The sequence below is a fragment of the Erinaceus europaeus genome, chromosome 12 (assembly GCF_950295315.1).
Source record: "Erinaceus europaeus chromosome 12, mEriEur2.1, whole genome shotgun sequence".
NCBI lineage: Eukaryota > Metazoa > Chordata > Mammalia > Eulipotyphla > Erinaceidae > Erinaceus > Erinaceus europaeus.
In genome coordinates, this window is record NC_080173.1 from 86948413 (window position 1) to 86964419 (window position 16007).

A 16007-nucleotide genomic window follows, 5' to 3' on the forward strand; every position below is an offset into this window, starting at 1 on the left:
GGCTTGCAAGATGTAGAGTTAAGGAGAAGGATGGGAAGAGAAGGCTGGAAGCCAGGACAGACATCATTAGCTCTAGTACATCCATGCATATCCTGGGTTTCCAACTAGACAATATGCTCTGCTCTAGGAGGCTCACGACAAAGGCTCAGTTCACTGTTTCCAAATTTACCCCACCGACGACAGCCATCCAACACATGGAGAAGTATATGCATGAATTATGTACTGAATAGGAGTTTCCCACAAGATTGTTTCTGGTTATTAAAAAAAAAAAAAAGAATCAAAAGTGATTCACAACATCAGAACAAGTATGCCCTGGACCTAATCTCTTCCACTCTGCTGTCATTATTTTCCAAATATTTGCTTCTCTTCTCATTCAACATGTTAAGACATCAGGGGGTCAGGCAGTGGCGCATCTGGTTAAGTGCACACACTGCAGTGCGCAAGGACCCGGATTCAAGCCCCTGGTACCCACCTGCAGGGGGAAAGTTTCATGAGTGGCGAAGCAGGGCTGCAGGTGTCTCTCTTTCCCTAATTCTCCCCTACCCCTCCCAATTTCTCTCTGCCTCTAGGCAATAATAAATTTAAAAGCTTTCAATAGTAAAAATGTCAGTATCTCGTGTTCATTCCTGCTGTCCATTCCTCCCATGCACACAGCTTTCACCCTCAGTCATATGCCTCAGAATACCTCTGCACTTCTTAGTTCTTCTATCTCCAACCCATCTAACAAAGCACTGCCCACTGCCTGGCTCACAACACCTTCTAATACTCTTTATTCAACAGCTCCTTTTGAAACTGGCAATTAAGGTCCTCTGGGGTCTGGCTTCTGTCTATTAACCCATTTCCTGTGCACTCTCCTCTTGTCCCATACCTGCCCTAATATCCAGAGGGAACAAGAATCCTGAGCTACGATTCCCACTTCCACACTATGATCATGCATGCCACTTCCATGGCCACTTTACTTCCCCAGATGTGACACATTTCTATATGACTTAGTTCATGTAAACCTATTCAGCCTTCAGTGTTTAAAGTGTGACCAGGACAAATAATTACAAACTGAGCTTAGAAAAAAAAATCAAGCAAATGAACAAACAAAAAACCCCACACACCCACATACCCAACCAACAACAATAACAACAACAAAACTTAGTTAAGTGCTCAGTAAGTATTAGTTTAGTATTTATTTATTTAGCAAATTACTGTCCTTCAAGGGCAAGGAAAATTAATTCTTCTTTCATGACATTTTATCTCAGATACTAGGGGGAAAAAAGTAGCCTCAGAGCTACGGAGATAGCATAATGGTTTTGCAAAAAGCCTCATGCCTGAGGATCCAAAGGTCCCAGGTTCAATACTCAGCACCATCATAAGCCAAAGATGAGCAATACTCTGGTATACACATATTAATAACAAACAATTGCAATAACAACAACAAAAATATAGCCCCTTTGCTTGTTACACATTGCTTCAAACTCATTCTATTCCATTCACATGACGTTCACCAGTTATCTCTGACATTCAATGATTTGTCTATAGATCTCATCCCCTTTCTTGTGTCCTAAGATCTAGACAAGTGTCAGGAGAAGGAGGGGTGAGTATGATCTAACTAACAATCTCCATCATGCCCACTTATCACAACTGAACTGATACATATCACAAATATTTATGATGGGTAGCAATACTTGTTCTCTCTCTCTCTCTGTCTCTCATTTTTTTCACATACAATTCTAACTCAATAGAATCGGGCTTTCCAGCAATGGGGAGCCTGTAACAACTGGTTCTCAGGAGTCACTTCTGCTTCAGAGCTTCTTGGATCCCACTCTACGAATCCCTGGAAAGACTCTTGTTCACGGAGACGCTGCAGATCCCACATGAGATCCCCACTCCTGTCCTCACGAAGCATCCCTCCACTGATTCGTTCATTTTAAGTTAATGCCAATCAAGACTTTTACGGAAAGGTATGAAGACCAACACTTATGATTGATTTGTTGGAAACCTAGCTCTAGCTTCAAGTCCCTCTTTTCACAGTCACATCCTGGGGCGTATACCTGTGCGTTGTGCATTCACTCACTACCTGTTACTTGAGTTAATGTACACGACTATTCTTAACTAGATTATCTTTGATAACGTCATTCCCCCCCATCCCCCTTTCTGTGTTCACTCTATCTATCTTTCCTGTGGTCTAAATTGCTCTAGTCTCTTCTTAACTGCTGTCTGCGTCTCTTCTACTGCTTTCTCAGAGTTAGGTCACAAGGTGTTGATATTCTATAGTCAAAGCAGAAGTGAACCAGGGCTAAGGTCCTGCATGACCCAAGTTCTAAAGAAGGGATGAGCTACAGTCAGGATAAAATGTAGTAGAAAGAGGTAAGCTCTGGAGAATATTGGCCCCACTGGGGATAAAGATACACTGATGTTTTGTTCTGGTACCAATAATACCTTCTAGTCTATGAGAACCACCACCAAAATCTTAAGCTGAGGTTCACATAAATAGAAGACCTATAAGACAGACAGTAATTAAAAAACAAACAACAACAAAAAAAAAAACCCTCATCTCTACACAGGGTATTGGGAGTTTAATCACTAGTGTCTTTGTGTTTGGAGACTGGCATGAGCAGAGGTCATAGTTCAGTGGAGCCATACATAGTATGCAGAGAAAATGCAAACAGGGCTTCTGGGGTTGTGTGTCTGAATAGTGTTGGATTATAACTGAATTAGGATTGAGGCATTTGTGCAGTTTTTTATTCCTCTGGTCCTAGATTATTTTCACACTTCCCATAGCATCTACCCAAGAAGGCAGGTGTCTTGTTATTTCTGAAATAAGGGCAGCCCTGCTCTAGGGAAAGCAAAAGGTTTTAAGGAAAATATATCTATACACAAATGTAAGTAAAATAACCACTTATAAATCTTAGTCATAAAAAGGTCCAGTGAAACTTGGTCACAGACATAAGAACATTCTTACCGTCCTTCCAAAGCTCTGCAACAAATCTGTCTGACGACTGGTGCAGAAGAGTGGCCACATTGTCATTCAGAGGGTCCATGTTCTTCATCAGCCATTCATCTGCCTTATAGTCCACCTAGTCCACACAGCCAAACAGCATGACATGGAAAACACACACACACGCACACACACGCACACACAAAAGCGAGAAATAGTTTAAGCTTTAGCCGAAAATGTTCATACACCCCCCCCCCAAATGTACACTGTACTTCAGTGCTTACAGATGTAGGAACTTTCAAAGACACTGCTTTGAAAGGAGTTGTTCCATTCTTACCTTCCCTGCATAATGTATAATGCAAAAATCAGCTTTGTCTTTCAGCTGCCGGGGTTTCTGAAACTTGGAATGGGAACCTTGCTCTTGAACCAGTTTCTCAACAAAGGTTTTATCTGTGGCTTTCGGGAACCAGCACTCTTCATCCAGAAGGGCAAGCACACCAGGAGGGTTAGCCTGGTAAGGACAGGCAGAAAGAAGTAAGAAAGCTTCGCATGACACTTTAAGTGCCAGAATGTATCACTTTATTGGGTTTGGCGGGTTTCGCATTTCTTCTTTTTTAAATACATATCTGATAGGACAGGGAGAATTGAGAGGGAAGGGGTTCAAGATCTGGAAGCATATGAACTCACATGGGAGGTGCTATGGCGACCATGCTTTGGTGTGGGTCCTCCCCCCCCATCTGAGTCTACCTGAATAAAAAAATGGCCTGGGGGTATTTAACATCATGTACGCATGAAGTCCTGGCTCTACCAAAAAATAAAACAAATCTGTCCTCTAAACCATGAGAAGTCAAAAAAAAAATTTTTTTTAAATCTGCTAAATGGTGATCTAGTGTTCTATAGTGGAGGAAGATGATGGTTTGGTGAAAGGGGTGAGGTGAACTGACACCAATCGTGGGGAAAGTGGACTATCCCCCGAGGACAACAGTCCTGTAAATCAGTATTCCCTCAATAAAGTGATACCAAAGTTGAAGAAAAAAAAAAAAAGACAAAAATTAAACTTCCTATCTTATTGGCATAAAATAAGAAAATAAGAAAGTCTGCTAGAATAAAACCATCTTTATACTTACAAGGACCAACTTTAGTTTCATGGAAAATGGACTGACCAGGTTTGCCTCATTCTCCACTAAGTGAAGTAGCCCCTGCTGTCTCCAAGTGGACCACGCAGAAACCTACACTCCCCTGACAGGCACTGAGGGCTGGAGGTGAGGCCCATCTCTGTCCCCACCGTGGCGACTCCACATGTGTAAGGGGCCTGGGTCTCTCAGCCCATAAATTACACAAGAAAGGACAGGGGTAAGGCTTTAAGGAGAGAGCAGGGCATGCTATTTATTTTTTAAACAGGTGCCAAAGTGTTACATTCCTAGGGAATTTTATTGTTTTGTTAGAAGGCAGAAACAAACATAAGAAAACAAACAAACAAAAAAGAAACCCAGGCCACCACTATGTCATATGCAGTGCCAGCGACAGAACTGCAAGCAAGTCTCCTCTGTACCACTAAGCCACCTCTTTACCTCCCCTAGAAGATTATTCTAACACTCATCAGACAGGAGCATTTTTTATCGGTTATGCTAAGATGAAAACTGCAAGCGCTGCTTGATTATGAAGTGAAAGCCTACTAGCAAGTACATATTCTTACAGGTCTCTCTATCAGGTCAATGCATGGCTGCAGGTCTAATCCAAAATCGATGAAGTTCCACTCGATGCCTTCGCGCTGGTATTCCTCTTGTTCCAGGATAAACATGGTGTGGTTGAACAGCTGCTGCAGCTTCTCATTGGTGTAATTGATACAAAGTTGTTCAAAGGAGTTCAGCTATTAAATGATGATTTTTCAACATAGGGAAGAAAAACAGGGATAAGTCATCTAGTCATCCAAAAGTGACTTATAACTATTAATTCTTTTATATATATATGTATATATTATTATTATTATCTTTATTTATTTATTGGATAAAGCCAGAAATTGAGAGGGAAGGGGATGATAGAGGGGAAAGTCAGAGAGACAACTGCAACACCTCTTCACCACTCGAGAAACTTTCCCCCTGCAGGTGGGGACCAGGAGCTCGAACCTGGGGTCCTTATGCATTGTAACATGTGCGTTCAACCAGGCACGCTACCACCCAGCCCCTAATTATTAGTTCTTGACCATCTATTGGTGTATTACTGTTCTATCTAATGATAGTGACAACACTAAGGGTTTCCTAGTTACCTCGTATCTAGAGTATACAATATAGTTTCTAGATCCCATTACTGAAGATATTAAAGAGAAAATATGAGTGAGTCTGCTAAATAATCTACGAATAAGACAACTTAATCTTATTAGTGAACCATAAGTAGAAGTGAAGAAGTAAGTGAGAAAAAGAAAAGCAAAGGTTAAAAAAAAATTAAAAAACAAAAATAAAAGCAAAGGTTTGTGGGGGGAAGTGAGGAAATGGAGTTTCTGTAAGCTCTGAGAGCTACACAGACTACTCTGGGTGTGGCCTTTCTAGGTTTAGGCACTGGGCTCTCTCTCGAGTGGAGAAAAGAATAGTGTCAACTCCACAGAGCTGTTATTGAGATTTTAGCCAGCCCCCAAACACACAATGTGCTTGCTAAGTGGGGTTGCACATCGCTTCTGTATGAATCCCCGTGTCAAATTGACCATTCCCAAGACGGAAAACAGTGCTGCGATGCTCTCATGAAGTGAGCCTGACCGTCTTTGCAGATCCCAGACACTTCTGTTTTCTCCTGTGTGAACTCTTCCCCATGTTTTACTGTGCTGCTCATTTGGATGAAAGGACAGATGAATGAATGAGTGCATGAATAGCAGCTGTCTTGCATGTTAGAAGGATTCAGTTACTTGTTGCCTAAAGACTGTTCACATTGTTAGTAAGTAGTCATAAATAGTTTCATTCACCATAAAAAGAAAGAACTTCCAATTAGGCAAACTTAAATCTCCAAGGGACAGATTTATAGTCTGGGGGGTGGGGGGGAGTGCATTCCAATCTTGTATCCATGAAGATATCATATTCACTATTTTATTGCTTTTCCCCAAAAAATGTTTTTATTGATTTAGTACTGGTGCACAACATTGGAAGATTTTAGGAGTATGCTTTCATACTCTTCACGTGGTGTGTATACAATTCACCACACCCACCTCTCTATTTCAGGACGAGGTCGCGGGAAGAGGGAAGGAGCAGTGACTGCTTTTCTCAGCAGCCATGTCTGGGAAACCATTTAAGTGTCTGCAGACTGTCACCAGCTATGCTTTCTTAAATCTACGCAAATCAATTTTGCTCTACCGTAGGTTTATAAGATCCTATTTTTTCTACTTGGCCTGGGCTACTATATATGATAATGTATTTTTAAATTTTAAGCTACCAACTAAATTTTTAAATAACCAACCAACCAACCAACCACCTGGTACTACTACAAGGCATAAAAAGAAATAAAAATGAACTGCACTGAGAAATTAGCCTCACCCTAATGACCTACGGATTCTCCCACTCCTATCATTTGTTTCTGTGGCCTTCAGACAACTATTTTACGCACTCAGAAAGGAATGTTACCTTGATTTTCTTCTTCCTTCCTTCCTTCCTTCTTTCCTTCCTCTCTTTCTTTCTAGTTAACAGTGTAGCTTGACATCTTCCCACATAACAATATAAGGACTCATACGGAGGCAGAGTACTCTATTATATGGGATGTCACAGTTAACTGATCCATTTCCTGACTGGCCATCAACCTCCCCATGGTGGCCATTTAGCCTTTTTTCCTTGTGACAAGTGTTAAAAAATAAACCTCATATTTTTAGCATCTTTACACATTCCTGTCTATTAAAAAAAAAAATCAAACTTCTTGAAATTCTACTTTTATATTTCACATCTTTCCATACTCTCTTCATTTCCCCTCCTGAAGTTTACCACTCTTTGATTCGCTCTCTCTCTTACCAATTAGTTTTAGAAGGTTGTTATATACCTCATAAAACTCCTCTCAATAATTTTTAAACAAGTATATTCAGTTTATAAATTTAGAGAGGATTTACACCTTTATGGTGAAGCTTCCTAGTAAGAACAAGGCATGTTTTTTCAATTTGTTTGAGACTTCTTTTGTTTCTCTGTGGCACATCACAAAGTTGTCTTCAACTAAATCAAACATTTCTTTTAACATTTACCCTTTGGTAATTTTATTATTGCAGCTGGAAAGGGAGCAGGACCCCCGTTTTTGTTTTGTTGTATCTTTTTATCTATATTGAAGAAGGTGACAATTCTTTTCCTACCTGTCCATTTTACATGATTTTCCAAATTATTTACAAATCAACATTTATTAAAGCAATCTGTTCCAGTGGCAATGACAATTCAGTAGACAAAACTGTTTATAACAATAGTTCACATTTTATGAGCACAGACAACTAGCTTTAGAGTTCATTTTAAAACAGCCTAATTCAAATAATTGTAAGAACAGCACATTGGTTTTGAGAAATATTCTATGCTTCTATATTTATTTATTACTGTCATTTTTATCGTGACTTAATATTGATTTATCAATTATTTAATATTAGGGTTATAATTCCATAACAATCCCACCACCAGAGTTCTGTGTCTTCCTCTTCTTCACTGTAAACTGCAGTAGTTCTCCGTAGGTTGCAGATATGGGCTGATTTTCTACCTATAATTATCTCTCTCTATATATATATATTTTGCCCATTCCCCACCCCCACACCCCGCCCCATGGTCCTGCCTTCACTTCCTTTCTAAGTTACACCTATGCCTGTTACTACTTCCAAGTGTCCTTCCCTTTTTCTTCTCTCTTAGGTAAAAGAAACAGTGCCTGGATTCCTCTGGTATTTTCCAGTTCCAACAACGATAGCAATAACAACAAGAATGATAAAACAAGGGCAACAAAAGGGAAAATAGCCTCCAGGATTTGTAGTGCAGGCACCGAGCCCAAAGCAAAAAAGCAAATAAATAAACAATTTTTTTGTTGTTGCCTGGGCTTTGTTTCTTTCTTCTTCTTTTTTTTAAAATTTATTTATTCCCTTTTGTTGCCCTTGTTGTTTTACTGTTGTAGTTATTATTGATGCTGTTGTTTTTCGACAGAGAGAAATGGAGAGAGGAGGGTAAGACAGAGATGGGTAGAGAAAGACAGACACCTGCAGACCTGCTTCACCGCCTATGAAGGGACAGCCCTGCAGGTGGGGAGCTGGGGGCTCGAACTGGGATCCTTCTCTGGTCCTTGCGCTTTGCATGTGAGCTTAACCCACTGCGCTACCGCCCGACTCCCAGCTTTGTTTCTTAGTGATGACTTTTTGAGACTGACTGAGATAGAGCGACAGAGACAAAGACATCACAGCACCAAAGCTTCCCGAGTGCAGTGGGGCAACGTTGTGCTGAACTCCAGGCTGTGTGCATGGCAAAGCAGCCATCCTGCCAGTGAGCTACCTTGCTGTCCTCATTCATCTGAAACTGTAGACAGAGGAGATGCACAGAGAGAAAGGAAAGGCATCACAGGAGCAGGGACTCGTACCCAGGGTCCTGTCCCCAGTAAGGGATAGACTCTACCAAGTGCTGTCTATAGTACATAGCTTGACTGTCTACTGATGCCTTTACTTACTACTATATCCCTCATGCCTGCTACGTAGTGAGTTTCAGTATTTTAAAAATTAACAGGAAGGACAAGAGGGAAGCATACCTCAAAAATTTCAAATCCAGCAATATCCAGGATTCCAATAAAAGATGCTCCCTGACGTTTGGTCCTGTCCAGTGCTTTATTGATACGGTGAACAAGCCAGCGGAAGAGTCGCTCATAGGTGGCTTTTGCCAATGCTTCAACTGCAAAATCTGCCTATAATTACACAGTAACGTATTATTCTGGAAACAATCTTAAAGCATTAACTGATGTTATGTAATGTTCTGCAGGGCTCAAAAAACTGGGAGCAGTTTTGATTACTTAATCATGTCTTAATTTTACATGTGAATAATTTAATGCAAATTGAAGATAACCACTTCTGGTAACAAGGTAAAGATGCCCGGTAAAAGTAATCTCCTTCCTATGTCCCTGATGTCCTGTGTAATACTCCTACCCAGACTTAAAGGGGTCTATCATGAAAAGGATGAACTGACTCCTAGTCCTAATGGGATGGGAACAGTGCACCTTACTGGGAGGGAAGTCAAAGTTCAAAGCTTTGTCTTCTTGGATGACTGATCTATCTGGCAAAAATTAAAGGTGACACTTGAAAATTATAATATGTATTATATATAACATATCTATAGTATATCGATATATATATGTATATATATGTAAGTAATTTTAAGTTTAGAGAGTTAAAATTCTTTTGAAAAAGAAATATTATACAAGAGAAAAAAAACTCAGCACTGAGAAAGATCCATATGTTATTTATTGATTTAATTTGTTACATGTCAATGAGAAGACCCACTGATGATAGCTGATCATTCAAAACAAATGTGTGATATTTACTTACTTGTTCTTTGGTCTGGGCTTTCTGCACGTAGTCTCGACCAACCTTGATCCGCGGGGTAAGGATAGCCCGAGTAAACTCCATCACGTTCATCCCGAGAAGATGGCAGAGTTTCTGTGCAACTATAGCATAAAAAAGAATCCTAACACTAAACTTTTACTCATGACCTAATCACAATATATGTTAACAAATACCTGAAAGACCTTAAAAGTCATTAAATTGTGTAAGACAAATTAAACAGATTTACAATCCAGTGCACTTAGTCAGACACTAAGATACCTTCATCTGCTAGTAATATAATCATCTTCTGTTTGTAAGAGATAGCTAACCAGCATCTTCTGCTTCTGGACAGTCTATGCAAGTTATTAAGTCTCAGAACCCATGGCAAATAGGATGAGAACAGTGATAGCTAAAGTTACATGTTCCCAATATTACTGGATGTACTCATGTAATAATCCCAATATTTTAGTCAGAAATACAAAGCTTCTAAAAATAATTATTCTGGGGGTCGGGCGGTAGTGCAGCGGGTTAAGCGCATGTAGTGCAAAGCGCAAAGACTGGCCTAAGGATCCGGGTTCAAGCCCCTGGCTCCATACCTGCAGGCGGGTCGCTTCACAGGCGGTGAAGCAGGTCTGTAGGTGTCTATCTTTCTCTCCCCCTCTTTGTCCTATCCAACAATGAACTATATCAACAACAATAACTACAACAAGGGCAACAAAAGGGGGAAAAATAGCCTCCAGGAGCAGTGGATTCTTGGTGCAGGCACTGAGCCCAGCAATAACCCTGGAAGCAAAATAAAAAAATAAAAAATAAAAACAATTATTTTCTTACGTATAAAACAGAGTACTCACTAAGTAGCTGCTAAATTTATTGTGACTCTCATTAACATAAGAAGTCTACAAGTCCATGCAACTATTATTTTTCACTAACTGCTAAAATGATAGAAATTCTATAAGGAGTTACATTACAAGTATAACCTACCCAAATTCTGATTTCAAAAACTAGAAAAATGCCAGGGATCCAATGTGGGCAGAGCAGGATGAGATTAACAAAGGGTTGGGATTCTCTCTTAATGGTTCTGCTTAATCAACCACTAGGGTGGTAGCCCGTGGCCACTTAAAGATGTCGCCCTGATCTCAAGCAGAGCAGATGCTGCACCTGGCAGTTCTTTTCTGGGTTTTGTTTCTGTAGTATCAATAGTGACCCTCAGCTCCCAATCCTTATTTGGTCTGTCTGTAATTTCCTTTCAGATTTTGTCAGACTTTAAATGGTTATGTCTCCAAAAGCCCAATAATGAAAATGTGTTCTTTCTGTGTGGTAAACTCCAGTGACTAGATAGATGTTGGTTTCCTTTCAGGCTTTGTATTCTTTCTGATACTATTACCAGCTAACAGCTATTTGCAATGTTTATCTCATACTTGTAGGATGAGGAGTGAAGGGATTAATACGCTAATGAAAGTAATTTGCTGGGTATGGGTAGATAGCATAACGGTTCTGCAAAGAAACTTATGCCTGAGGCTCCAAAGTCCCAGGTTCAATCCCCTGAACCACTATAAGCCAGATTTGAGCAGTGCTCTGGGGGAAAAAAGTAATTTGTTTTAAACCATAGTACTATAGACTATATCTTTTTTAAATGTATGTTTAAAAATATTTATTCCCTTTTGTTGCCCTTTTTTATTGTTGTAGTTATTAATGTCGTTGTTGTTAGATAGGACAGAGAGAAATGGAGAGAGGAGGGGAAACAGAGAGAGGGAGAGAAAAGACAGACACCTGCAGACCAGCTTCACCGCCTGTGAAGTGACTCCCCTGCAGGTGGGGAGCTGGGGGCTCCAACCCGGATCCTTACGCTGGTCCTAGCACTTTGCCTCCTGTGCTTAACCCACTGTGTTACCACCTGACTCCCTAGACTACATCTTAAAGTGCCACTTGACACCAGCACATAAAACTGTCATGGAGGAGCCAGGTGCGTACCTGGTTAAGCACACACACATTACAGTGCACCAAGGACTCAGGTTCAAGCCCCCGGGCCCCACCTGCAGGGGAGAGGCTTCACAAGTGGTGAAACTATGCCACAGGTGCCTCTCCTTCACAATCTCTCCCTTTCCTCTTTTGTTTCCTTCTCCTGGAGGAGAAACACACTGCTACTAAGCCTCTACTGTAGGTTGGCTGCCGCGGCAACTCCTTTCTTACTGCAGCATGCTACTCCTTCCCTCTCAATTTGTTTCTGTCCAAAATAAAATAAATTGTCACAGAAAATTAATGTATAGTAAAATGTTGACAGCTGAATGAAATAAGCCAGTCATGACAGAAAAAAATACCGTGTGACTATTTCCTTCTTTAGTCTTACAAAGGCAAACTCATTCACTGTGGGATCTAGCTATTTTCTGTCATAAATTGTGTAGTGGAACCTCTACTCAGAAGTGGCTAATTACTAGTAATTAACTGAATTTATAAAGCATCATACCATTAAAGACATTAGCAGGACCTCTAGTTTCAGCTCTGGCGTGTAAAGAGGATGGAAGTTTTCACTCCTGCCAGCATATTACTGCATTATAAAAACAGCTAAAATAGAACTGGGAAGCCCTGGTGCATAATGAAATTGTACTCATGGGAATCGGGCAGTAGTAGCGGGTAAAGCGCAGGTGGCACAAAGCACAAGGACTGGTGGAAGGATCCCAGTTCGAGACGCCGGATCCCCATATGTAGGGGAGTCGCTTCACAGGTGGTGAAACAGGTCTGCAGGTGTCTGTCCTTCTCTCCCCTTCTCTGTCTTCCCCTCCTCTCTCCATTTCTCTCTGTCCTATCCAACAACAACTACAACAATAAATCAATAAGGGCAACAAAAAGGGAATAAATATTAAACAATTTTTTAAAAATTGTACGTACATGTCAATGTCTGCACTGTACAACATTACCCCACTCAATAAAAAACACAGCTGGGAGTCGGGCAGTAGCGCAGCGGATTAAACGCACATGGCTCAAAGCGCAAGGACCAGCGTTAAGGACCCCGGTTCGAGCCCCGGCTTCCCACCTGCAGGGGCATTGCTTCATAGGCGGTGAAGCAGGTCTGCAGATGTCTTTCTTTCTTTCTCACTCTGTCTCCCCTCTAATCTCTATTTCTCTCTGTCCTATCCAACAACAGCAACAATAGCAACAACAATAGCTACAACAGTGATAAAAACAACAAGGGCAACAAAAGGGGAAAAAATGGTCTCCAGGAGCAGTGGATTCGTGGTGCAGGCACTGAACCCCGGCAATAACCCTGGCACCACCATAAGCCAGAGCTGAGGAGTAGTGCTGTGGTAAAGAAAAAGAAAAAGAAAAAAACACAACAATCTAAATAGAAATAAAATCTGTATTTATCAGTTTACCTGTATTTTCTGGCATGGAAGCTTGATCAGTATTTCGTTCCTTTTTGAAAGAAATGTTTCCAAACTGTAGCACTGAAGATACTACTTTCAGCATTGCTTTATATTAAAAGAAAAAGAAAAAAATGTTAAAATATTGCATCAAAATGAACCACAGACACATAATTCACTGTACCAAAGTTGTAAGATACATTTCAGAAAATGCTCCAAGTTGATTGTCAGAGAATGCAAATAAAGACAACAATGAGATACCACTTCACTCTGTGAGAACATTATACATCAGAAAAGGTAGCAGCAACAATGCTGGAGAGGTTATGCATTGCTGGTGGGAATGTAAATTAGTTCAATCTCTGTGGAGAGCAGTTTGGAGAATTCGCAGAAGGCTCAAAGTGGACCTATCCTATGACCCTGTAATTCCTCTCCTGGGGATATATCCTAAGGAACCAAAACATACCCATCCAAAAAGATTTGTGTACACATATGTTCATAGCAGCATAATTTGTAATAGCCAAAACCTGGAAGTAACCCAGGTGTCCAACAACAGATGAGTGGCTGAGTAAGTTGAGTAAGTATTACACAACGTAATATACTACTCAGTTATTAAAAAATGGTGAATTCATCTTCACCTCATCTTGGATGGAGCTTGAGGAAATCATGTTAAGTGAGATAAGTCAGAAAGAGAAGAATGAATATAGGGTGATCTCACAGACAAAAGTTGAAAAACACGATCAGAAGGGAAAACACGAAGCAGAACTTGAACTGGAGTTGGTGTATTGCCCCCAAGTAAAAGACTCTGGGGTGGGGTTGGAGGGTTCAGGTCCAGGAACAAGATGACAGAGGAGTTCCTAGTGGGGGTTGCATTGTCATGTGGAAAACTGGGAAATGTTATGCATGTACAAACTATTGTATTTTACTATAAACTATTAATCCCCTAATAAAGAATTTTTAAAAAAAGAATGAAAAAAATACATTTCAGGATTTCATAAAATTACAGGTAGTTTTAATTACTCAACTATATTTCATTTTATATTAAGTAATTTTCCCCCTAATTTATAAATCGTATGTGAGTATCAGAATCTTGGAGGAATCTCACATACACAGAATCTCTTCATGAGAGAAGCCCATGATATGCATTGCTTCCATTGTCTCCTGGAAATTATCTTTATCTTGTTGTCCCGGAATAGGAAGATAGCCATTGGAGAGAAATCTGTAGTTATTAAATCCTTCCAGGAGCAAGTCAGCTAAAAGAAAGCATAAAAGAATATGATTTAGTAAATAATCATCCACAGACAAAAGAACATCTACAGCCAAACAGGACCGATGTTACAGAATAGCAGTTGGTCATCCAATCCATCATAACACATATTTACTTTTCTTTCCAGATTTATGGTATCTTCAGAAGAGTTTCTGGAACACTGGATTGTAGAGTAAATGAATAGTTGACATAATTATATAAACCCTTCATAACTAGACCTTATTGTTTGCAGATTTAAATATTTTAGTCATCTTTGGAGAGAAAGCTTTGAAATTCATCTTCTTTATTCTTATGCTAGCAAGTAGTTCATAGCAACATTCTAGGATCAATGTCAAGGTTACATAACATAAGCTAAAGACCCAGATGTGGAGAGTGTGAACCAGTCAATGCTCTGAATCTTCATCTGAAACCCTTCCTCATGGCCAGTTAGTTATGTGGCAAGTTTGCTTTCGAGTCATGTGCACGTATATTTTATATAACAAGCTATCATATGTCCTCCACCACACACACTGAATTTGTATTTTAGGGTCTACGAATTAAACAAAAATTAACTCAGTCTTTTGGTAAATGTGTTCTTAAGAGCAGAAGGACGTTTCTCTGGAGTGATAAGTAAGATAAGGCTACTAATCCCTATTTTAGATGCTGTCATGTGCTCCCAGATTTCTCTGTGACTGGCTCTCTTACAGAGAATTTCTGCTCAGCATGTCTGGTGCCTTAATTCTGACCTACATTAGTTTTTACTTCTATTGCCGGCATTCCTTTTTTAATTTCTCCTTACAACATTTGGATCTTACCGTTTCTTTATTCTTTTTTTTTTTTTTTTGCCTCCAGGGTTATTGCTGGGGCTCTGTGCCTGCACCATGAATCCACTGCTCCTGGAGGCCATTTTTTCCCTTTTGTTACCCTGGTTGTTTTACCATTATTGTGGTTATTATTATCATTGTTATTGATGCCATTGTTGTTGGATAGGACAGAGAGAAATGGAGAGAGGAGGGGAAGACAGAGAGGAGGAGAGACAGATAGACACCTGCAGACCTGCTTCACCACCTGTGAAGTGACTCCCCTGCAGGTGGGGGGCCGGGGGCTTGAACAGGGATCATTCCGCCGGTCCCCGTGCTTTGCGCCACGTGCGCTTAACCTGCTGCGCTATCACTCGACCCCCTGATCTTACCGGTTCAATTCAGCACTTTTTATTGTTAGGTTGAAAGGATTTTCTTTTCTACTGTTTAGTCTTGAGTTTTTATTTTCTGATTGGGTGCTACTTATTTGCTGATCACCTGTTTTCCTTGCAAGTCTTTCTCTGATGTTTTCATAGATATCTGTGGTTAGCAAAAGTCTATACCTTAGCTGAATGAAGTATTAATATGTTTGTCTACTGAGGCATCTATGTAATATGTGTGCATAGTAATCACACAGAAGCACAGTAGTATTTGAGATTCAAAAGAAATCAGAAAGTTGTGCATCTTTTCTTCTATGTCATATACTTCTGACAAAGAAATTTTTTTTTACCAAGAACTCTATATTTTGTTCAATCCTAAGCTTCTAAATCTTATGACTAAATAAATAAAAATCCACAGTAAGGTTTTTGGTATTAATGGAAACACTACATAATATACATTGTGTGGCAAACCTAGAAACATATACCATACCATAGATTTTCATGATTTAGCTAGCTAGAATTTTGCTGTGTATATATATAAAACTATTTCCCAAAGCTAATTCTTCTATCAAAATTGTGTGTATGTGAAGGTTTTCACATTAAGTATAAAATAATACAAAAAGTGACTTACACTTAAGATGTTCTCCTGCTCCAGATAACAGCTGATAAAATATATGAAAAGTACGTTCATCTTTCGCTTGACGAACAGCACGAGATTTTTCCAGAAGGTCTGAACACATACAGTTAAGGATGAAACTGAAAAGGAGATCTTAGCAGCTGGGGAG

At 40.0% G+C, this 16007-nt stretch overlaps 1 protein-coding gene and 1 pseudogene across 1 annotated transcript in view; both read right to left on the reverse strand.

Annotated features, from left to right (window-relative positions):
- MYH10 (myosin heavy chain 10) overlaps positions 1–15983 on the reverse strand; it is a 65615-nt gene extending 49632 nt beyond the window's left edge. Inside the window, exons 1-8 of the mRNA XM_060204403.1 lie at positions 15854–15983; positions 13906–14049; positions 12812–12907; positions 9444–9562; positions 8654–8806; positions 4626–4799; positions 3267–3440; positions 2954–3068 (exon numbers count right to left, since the gene is read on the reverse strand). Coding sequence (XP_060060386.1) covers positions 2954–3068; positions 3267–3440; positions 4626–4799; positions 8654–8806; positions 9444–9562; positions 12812–12907; positions 13906–14049; positions 15854–15962 — 1084 coding nt within the window. The 5' untranslated portion in view covers positions 15963–15983. The remainder of the gene's footprint in view (positions 1–2953; positions 3069–3266; positions 3441–4625; positions 4800–8653; positions 8807–9443; positions 9563–12811; positions 12908–13905; positions 14050–15853) is intronic.
- LOC132542362 (small nucleolar RNA U109) lies at positions 11561–11642 on the reverse strand (annotated as a pseudogene).
- Positions 15984–16007: the final 24 nt, after the last annotated feature.